Raw genomic sequence first — 9980 nt, forward strand, 5'->3', positions numbered from 1 at the left:
TTTTTTTTCTTTCCTTTTTTTAAAAAAATTATATTGATTTTTATCCACTCAAATCAAATGAGTTTCTTTTCCTTCTTCATAGCAAATAAAATGTTTCTTTTTCTCACAAGTACTCAAGAATTAATTGAAAATTTATGAATTACATTTCCAGCAAGTAAAATGTTTTTGGCCCAACAGTAAATTTTTCTGGAAAATAAACTCTGAACTCCTCATCTAAAATATATATGTACTTCATTTTTCAAGTTGATAAAATCTATAAACGATAACCACTACATTTAAAGTTTGTTAATGTCATTAAGAAAAGCAAAAGGCCCAAAAGAACCCACGAAACTACAAATTTATTTAACGATAAGCACTATTGTTGAAATTTGATTATGTCATTAGGAGTGATGAATCTGAGCCACTATTGTCACCATTTCCCCCTTTGCTAGACCACAGGTTGGTAAAGATCTTCTTTCACTTGAGCAGCCCTCTCATGAGTTTTTCATCCCAAAGTGAAAAACGAACCACATGTACAAGAAAATACAGGCAAATCCAGTAGCTTCACGACCATAAGCATTCCATGGCCATGACCACAAACTACAAATAAGAAACATCAATCAAATAAGAGCTAGCAGAGATCCCTTTAAAACATTGATAGACCATGCAATAATCAAATCAAGTAGCAACTCCAACTTACTCATGCCTAAAGAAGCCCTTCACTTCATTTGGAGCATTGCAAGGATAAAAAATGATTGCTGAAAATATTTCTGCCAGGTGATCATACACCAGCAAGGGGTTGAATATCCCGAAATTGAAGAATGAACATTGAAAAAATGAAATGCCCTGGAAATTTAATTGCATTAATAAAAAACAAAAGCATGGTGATATATATAGCTCAAAAGAAAAGAAAACTACAAGGCATGTCAATAAAGAGAATAATGAGTTCATTGCATTACAAGTAAACCTATACCTCAGTGAGTTCTAGACAATGATACCAAGCTTTATAGAAGTCACAAACTCACCTTTGCAGTACTCAAACTTGTTGTACTCGGCGTGTTTCTCTCTGAGTCTGCCTCTCTGACTCATATCTCTCTATAAATTTGTTGTACTTGGCTTGTAGTAACTTGACATTCTCTTCGTAAGTCATCAAGCTGTCCCTTATAATCTGCATCCTCTTTCTCATGCTTTTATGCATGTTCAATTAATTCCACTATTTGGGCATCAATTGCTTGTCTATATGACTCGGGAATAACCATCTCGCCGAGCCCCCTTACATACCCTAACCTTTGACCCAAAACTTCCTTGAAAATTGTCACTACAGCCTCCTTAGTCCGCTTCTCAGGTTCCAACTTTGACATATTTGTAGCCATCTTATCCTGTCAACCATTAGAAAATCACACATGTTAGTGCTCATAATATGTACTTATAGAATTAAAAATTATTTGACAATTTTTTCTACAAATCACTTACTCACATATTGCCGAAAAAAAAGTTCTAAAACTTTTTCTAACCATCTCGCCGAGCCCCCTACTCACATATTGCTCTTCCATTATGGGAGTTACAAATTTGACCGTCTTTTTTGACCACCTCACTTCTTTAAAGAAACCGACCACAGTTTCATCATTCCCAGACTTCAAATACAAGCAAATTACATTCAACTTATACTGAATATATATAGGAAATCTTAATGTATCTTTCAACCAAAATGGAGACTTACCCTCATCTCCATTAGCCGCACAAATTACCTTCGTCTAGCTGTATGATTGTTTTGTTGCTTCTCCATATTAAATTTATTTGATTCAGACATTCGCTGCACTTATAGGAGACATGATATAAATGAGAAAAATAGACGTTTCAAGAGGATTATATGACTATTTTAATAAAAAAATGCCACATAATGTTAATGAAGGATTGACTGGTAAATTACCTTGAAGTTCTCGCTTGAATATCAAGCGCACAACTTCACCCTAGTGGCTGGTGTCACCCACGATGGCACATTCGCAAGTGCTTCTTCATTACTATCATATTGCTTATAGGTTCTATGTAAATCATAGCAAATATGATTAAACCGCTTGCGTAGTGTCTTCATAACCGCATCACGATGATTCTTCTTGGTCCAATCAAGGATGAAGTCATTCTAGAGATAAACATCAAACAAATTAATTCGATACTCTATTTGAATATGTATGAAATTCAAAACTTTTACCTGAACTCTTGAAATCAATTCTTCATTTTCCTTAGCTTGTACATTGTGCCAGCTTGCATGACTCAAGTCCATATAATGCTTATCGACCATGTAATTCTTGTAGTAAAAATGAGTGCATTTTTCACAACAAGGTGTAGTCTCACCGTCCTTTATCCTCAAGATATCCTCAAGGGTATCTTTCTATGTTTTTGCACCTTCTCAAATTCTGTGCCTTTTGCTTCTCCTCGCCCACGCTTTCAGTAAGGTGGTACTAAGTTCAAAAATCAAAATAACCAACATGTTAAACATAAAATGTAAAAAAATATGTAACACTAATACCAATAAAAATTAGATTAATACCATACGGGTTTGTGCTTAGTGGCACATCGACTGCTGGCATATCATTTGGGATGACATTGGGTTGCTCAACTGAGTCATCTGTGCTTGAGAATGCATCATCTCTAAGTGCAGCAATAGGTACTTTATTTTGAACTTCATTTCTTTGAGATCTACTTCCACTATAGCTCACACCGCATGCTCGGCCTCTACCTCTACGCCTGCCTCTTTACGTTGTCGACATATTCCTGTAATCACACAATTAATATACTAATAAACTTTTCTAAATTTTTAAAAAAATAACAAACTTAATAATCTCAAGCAACTTACACAAAATGATACTAAATTGAAAAGAATACTTATATTCAAGAGAAATAAGTGGTTAATTCATCTCATCCTCCGTCAAGAGGCTATCTTCTTTTATGCTACCCTCCAATTCGGCGTTGTCATTAGAACTATCTTCACTAGTATCGTTCTTGATAAAACCTTGCTCAAAGTGATCCCAATTTGACCTTTGCATTACTAACATGTCAACATCAATCTGCTCTGGTTCTACATTAGGCCTGTGCATGTCTATTTGCAGTGGAATGTCATCAGCATGGACACTCACGTAAGCATCGCTAGAATTATCCTCTTGGTATGCATCATCCCTAGAATCAGATGCGTCATCTTCAGAAAGGGGTTCTCATGGAAGTTCATAAACATTTCTATGTATGGCCTTTTGCACTACATACCAATCACCATGGATGTTGTGATTTTTTAGGTAAAACACTTATGAAGCTTGGCATGCCAAAACAAATGGGTCATTCTTATAAGCTGTACAAGACATATTCACACTAGGAAGATGTTGTTCCACACGTATCTCTCGTTTGGAATCAGAGATGTCGAACCATTCACATTTGAATAAGTAAACATGACGCCAACCCATGTAGCGAACTTCCTAAATGTCTATTAGTCTACCAAAGAACTCGAGCTTCTCGGATCCTAGTTGTTCACTAATGAACATGACACCTGAGTTTTGGGTGCGGCGATGTTCTTTACGAATTGTGGTATGAAATCTTATACCATTGCTTATGCAACCAGAATGGGACACACCCCAAGGGTCAAGACCACATGCTAGGGCATATAAATCCTCCAAAACTTCTCCAAGATTATCAGCATGCAGACTTTAAATCTATCACAAGTTTAAACAAGAAACCACATAAAATAAACACAATACAAGTTTTGGCGTAAAACAAACATACCAAGAGTGAGTTTGCATCGGCATTATCGGGATGCTCTTCACTCACCTGCAAGTAGTGCTCACTAGACAAAAGGCCAACACCAGTAAATCAACACCAGTAAATCAGTATCTTTAGAAACTAAATTGGTAAGTAGTTTTGGTTACTTTCTTAAGGTATTCCCCAATCTCTATGCAATTATTAAGAACATACCATATGGCTATCATGAAAACGTCATCATCTAATTGGTGACGTGATGCAAAACCCATGGGGCGCACCTTTTGTGAAAAAACAGATAGTCCCTCTCGTACATCCTCTTCTACTTCATCAACATTACGTTCAGGAGGATTGAATCTGGTCTCACCATCATTGAGGTACATGGAACAAAAATTCAAGCATTTACATGGATATATGCCTTATTCTTAACATATCTCTTGAATTTTCCAAAATACCTCTCAAAAAGGTACATCCACCTATATTGAACTGGCCCTGCAAGCAGCGCCTCACGTGGTAAATGGTAGGCTGAGTGCACCATTATATTGAAGAATGTAGGTGGAAAAATCATCTCCAGCTTGCATAGAATGATAGCGATATCAGCTTGAAGATTCTCTAAGACATCAACCCTACATGTTCTAGCACACAATTCTTTGAAAAAAGTGCTCAACTCAGTTAGTGCCAATCGTACATCTTGGCGTAAGTATCCAAAAATTGCAGCAAGAAGTAATCTTTGCATGAAAATGTGACAATCATGACTTTTCATTCCTGAGATTTTCCAATCAGGTACACTAATACATCTGGCGATGTTCGAAGCGAAACCATCTGGGAATTTCACATTGTGCAACCAACTATAGAAACTAGTTCGCTCAACTCCATACAGCGTATAACATGCATGTGGCATGATAATGCGTTGTCCATCCTGAATAAGGTGTAACTCCTTCCTAATGCGTTGTTCATTGAAAAGGTCACAATGTGCATTAGGATGATCTTTAGTTTTGCCAAAGATATTCATCAAAGTTCCTATGATGTTGTCACAAATGTTTTTCTCAATGTGCATTACATCTAGATTATGTCTAATCTTTACGGTCGACCAATATGGTAATTGAAAGAAGATACATTTTTTGGTCCAATTGAACTCCTCTATCGTACGCTTGTTTTTGCTTTATCAAAATCTACATCAGGAACATTTTTGAGTTGAATGAGTGTATCTTCTCCATAATACACAGTAGGTGGGTCACGATGCTCTGTATTGCCATTAAAAATAGTTTTTTTCTTTCTTCAGATATGGCTCGATGGCAAGAATCGGCGATGACCCCATGTAGCAATGCTTTTGGCTATATATCAACGACATGGAATATGTTTGTTCCTTGCACGATGGACACGCCATCTTCCCCTTAATGCTCCACCTAGAGAGGTTTCCATAAGCAGGAAAGTCATTGATTGTCCACAATAATGCTGCATGCAATTGGAAAGTCTCACTGGCCTTTGCATCATATGCACCAACACCATTATCCCATAGATCAATCAATCCATCTATCAAAGGCTGAAGATAAACATCGATTTCATTTCCTGGTGATCTTGGTCCAGGAATCAAGAGTGAAGTGATAAAAAATGGATCTTTCATGCATAACCACGGGGGTAAGGCTCCACCATTGGAGAGTTAGCAAGATGACTTAGAATCCCCTGCTGAATGGCTCGTTGATCCCTATGACTGCATATCAGCTACTGTTTTCTATGACATAAATATTCTCTGCAACCTTGGTTTTAACGGGAAATGTTGTAGAACCTTTTGAGGAATTCGTCTCTTCTTACTTTCTCTGCATTCCAATCTAGAGAGTTTACATTTAGGACATTCATCTTTATCGACATTTTCCCTCCAATAAAGTATGCAGTCATTCAGACAAATATGTATCTTGTTGTAAGTAAAGCCCAAACCTTTTTAGAATTAAGTATTGAAGGTAAGGCTCCACCATTGGAGAGGTAAGATGATGTTCATCGGGTTCAACCCTTAGATTTAATCCATCTATTTCAGAAATAGAAAGAAGAATTCTAATTAATAGCTAAAACTAGAGGTAGCAAGACAAGAAAAGAAGCCAAACCTTGTAGGCTTGTAACCTAGTATGTTGTCCCACCTTTGTCTACGTAACCTTGTACGTTTTCTCCAAAGAATTAAAAGAATCAAATGAACAACTTTTGTGATTGTAGAGAAGAAGAAATCGTCCCAGTGCATGTGCCCCTACTAAGCTCCAAATAAAATCTAAAACCATTCGAGTTATTCTTGTTTTTATCTTTAGTGGTAGGTAAAAAGTGTCCTCATCCTATTAGATAGTTTTATTTTATTATTTTTTTTGTATGTTCTATTTTCAGATTGGGCTAGATTTTTTAAAGTTGAGCTTGTAAATACTTGTCTATAGGGTCAAGATAATTTTGTAGAGGGTAGCCATCACAAAATGAAATTAATATCCTCCCTACTAAACTATAAAAAATTAGTATGTGGTGGGTTTGCTTGTCTTTTGGGTTGGCTACAAAAAGTCATCCTATGAGGAAACAACAAACTCTTGTTAAATTCCACTCCATCAGCTACACAATAATTAATTCTCTTATGAAAAGTGAAAATTCAACGATGCTCCATACTCTTCATCATGTGACATTGTTGGGAATTGCATATTCTTACAAACCAATAAAAAAATTTAGAAAGGGACGAGCATAAGTGACCAAATGAAACATCTAAATATAAAATAAATAAGTTAAGATTAGTATTCATACATATCAAATCTTGTTGACATAGTGGCCAGGTGTGGAGGTAATGTAGTTGAACTTGTTTCACCCATACCACTATAAATAAAAAATAGTTCATCAAGTTAAAAGCTTCACACAAGGAACATACAACATATTTAGAAACATAATGAAATCATTGCAAGTACCTCTGTCATGGACATTTCATTCTATCATGCCTTTATTGTTTACAAATGCTGCATCATCGCTTCTTTGTTGGCACATTTTCCTTTGGATTCTTTTATATTAAGGTTTTGGTTTTACCTTTGGAAACAATGATTGGGGGATCTTGCAATGAAAAGTTTGAGACTATTTGGCTTTGGACCGCATGTCCCTCTGTGTTACCACCATCATCATCAAGAGAAGCTCTTGATGAATAGTCTCTACACTTTGTGAAACATGCTCATATTTCTTAATAAATAGTAACTCCATTTCAACAACTATATAAAACTGTCTCATCAAACGATGTTTCTTATCAAAGGTAGTTGGGATTGTCGCTAATGGACCCGCATAAACACATATCTCTTGTACCATGTGACTCTTTGCATTGATAGTCCACCTCTCTAACACATATGATTGTAGTACAAGGTCCAAACATTTTTTTCTTGTCAAAACGTGTAGGATGTGCTGGCATAGAAAGCCAATAAATTCAAACTTAAGACATGTACAAGACACAACATTTTTATCGTTCCCAGGTTTTACTTCATATGCCGTCTTTTCTTACCCAAGAATGGCCACCAAATAAATTTCCCTTCCATCTTCCTTACGTGTTTTGTATGAATTGAACCGTTGGCTTGTAAATAATTCTTCTTGAAAGATCAAAAAGGATTTTCTTGTATAGAGATTGGCCACGGCCTCTTCAATACTTAGACAAGTTTTTACAATTGGCCTTGATGTTTTTGTCATCACATCTTTCAGTTTCTCACTTAGATAACGAGCATTCAAAGCTTTTTCATATTGATGGATGAACTCATTTATTATTGTACTTGAATGAACATAGTCTTTAAAAAACATGTTCATACTCTCACTTCATTGAGTTGTGGACATTCAACCACAAAACATAGATTTTAAGTAAGCGGGCACCCACTTTTCTCTCTTCATATAAATAGTTTGCAACCAACTATTTTCTTCAAACTTGTACTTAAATAACATTTCGGTCCACTCCAACTTGAACTCCTCAATAGTTAGTGTATCATGAATACAGTGGTTAAAATCTTATTTAAATTATGGATATTTGTTGTGAACATGAGCTAGATGTTCAGGAACTTTTTGTAGGAGATGCCATAAGCACAATTTGTGAGTTGTATTGGGCAATACGTCCACGATGGCCTTAGCCATTGACTTGTCATCATTAGTTATTATTGTAGACGGAGCACAACCAAGCATCGCTTCTAGCCAAGTTTTCAATAACCATGTGTAAGACTCGGCTGTCTCATTTATCAATAATGCACATCCAAACATCACAGATTGATGATGATGGTTAATTCCAGTGAATGGGACAAAGGGCATCTTGTACCGATTTGTTAGGTACGTAGCATCAAATATAACAACATCCCCAAAATATTGATATGCAGCTTGTGATTTACCATCCGCCCAAAAGCAATTTCCCATCGACCCATCTGCATCAACTTGGATCAAGTATACAAAGCCTAGATTATTACGTTTGCTTTCCAAAAAGTACTCATATAACTTTTGTGCGTCTCCCTCTTCAAGAAGTTGTTTCCTTCCATTACCCAAATAATTGTGAATGTCCTTAGGAATGCAACCAATATTATAATCACCATCGTGCTCCTTACTCAAAATGGACATAATTTTCCGTGTTGGAATCGCCGACTCATTTAGCGTGTGTATTAAATTTTTTTGAGTCGGAGTCACCCATCTATGCCCACAAAGCAAACTTGTACTCCGAGGTGTCAACAACTCATGATTATGCTGGAGGACAAACTTGGACACAATCCATTTGCTTCCATTCTTCTTTATTGTCATCATTACCTTACACTCGCACTTGGTTTCTGGAGCCTTGGGTCTTGCTCTCTCTATAAGTTTAAGATTATATCGACAAAATCCTTCTATTGAACACACATACTCTACACCAATTAAGGATTTGTCCATGCTTGACAATACAGTATGATTTGTTCGAATGCTAATACCAGCTCGTCTGGAGAAGGCTTTATAGCAACTAAGTGCATCCTCTACGTCGTCAAACTCTAGCCCCACAAACGGCTCCACATATGAAGATGGCATTGTATGGCCTCCCTCGGGTATGTTCTTGTCAACATCAACCTCACCATCCTCTTGATTTATCTCAACTTTATCGGTGCTAGAATTAGAACTATCCAAAATCTCAACATGATCTCTAGATGTACTCATAATTCACACAACTTGATATCTTGAGACCTGGTGAGTAGATCTTCTTGCATAGAGAAAGGTGAAATTAATATATAAGATAGAAATGATCAAGTTCCTAACTTACAAACTGAAATAAATCTATCAAGACACTTGAAGAATTACCCAAGTGTTCAAAGTATGAAATAAAACAGAGCAAGGGAGGATATAAATAATATATATATATATATATTCTTGTAAGACTAGAATGTGGGTTTTATAATTAGGATTCGGCTTGCCTCCAGTTACATTTTTAATAGGACATGACCTGTTAAACTTCAAAGGCCAGCAATGAATGTAACTTCAACATTTGTGTACATAATAGTATGATCTGTCAAAAATTTTAACCTAAAAGCAATCAAATTTTAACCTTTGTGTAATAGTAATTAATGGTAAGATAGGTTTACAGCCTATAAGAAAAACATGAGGTTTAAGGAAAATGAGTTTTAGTGAGCAGCGTTCAATAACCAAAGTATATGACATGTTCTCACGCTAAAGCACTACACAATGTTAGTTTGATTTAAAAATCTTGTGATCACTTGGCCATTGGATTTTAACAGGAGATATCCCATTACTTTTAGAACAAGGGGGAAGCCAAATCCTTATAATTAGTGCTTCCTTATTTATTTTTCTATATTCAATTTGACTATCTTAAGAGCTTGGAAATTGAGGAGAAAATCAACAAGATCAGATGGTGCTAGACAGCTAATGGTGCTCTGTTTCCTTATCCAAAATATTGACGCCCTTTGTGCTAGATAATTTGACTCCAATTCATTTGTTAGTAAACACAAAAGGACAAAGGAAACTCCTGTCCTGACTACCTAATTGCATATATTCTAACCTCAAAGGAATCTCATCATTACATATATATATTTAACCTCCAAGGGAACTCCTATCCACAGGCACAGGTAACTTTTACAATTAGCTCACCTAAGCTCTATTTATTTTTGTGTTGTTTATTCAGAATCACATCGCTATGTGGTAAGGAAACTAAATACAACATTTCATTTTATCCGAAATCATTTTTTTTAATCAATATCGACTCCCTCTCTCTCTCTGATTGTCCCAATTTCATCCACACAACATTTCAATTTTCGACT

The 9980-nt window shown here is 36.0% G+C and overlaps 1 protein-coding gene across 1 annotated transcript; it reads right to left on the reverse strand.

Moving 5' to 3' along the window:
- Positions 1-7719: 7719 nt before the first annotated feature.
- Positions 7720-8865, reverse strand: LOC122316703 (protein FAR1-RELATED SEQUENCE 5-like). The gene has a single exon (XM_043133473.1). It carries the CDS (start codon positions 8863-8865, stop codon positions 7720-7722), a length of 1146 nt encoding a protein of 381 aa, XP_042989407.1.
- Positions 8866-9980: the final 1115 nt, after the last annotated feature.

The sequence above is a fragment of the Carya illinoinensis genome, chromosome 1 (assembly GCF_018687715.1).
Source record: "Carya illinoinensis cultivar Pawnee chromosome 1, C.illinoinensisPawnee_v1, whole genome shotgun sequence".
Classification (NCBI taxonomy): Eukaryota; Viridiplantae; Streptophyta; class Magnoliopsida; order Fagales; family Juglandaceae; genus Carya; species Carya illinoinensis.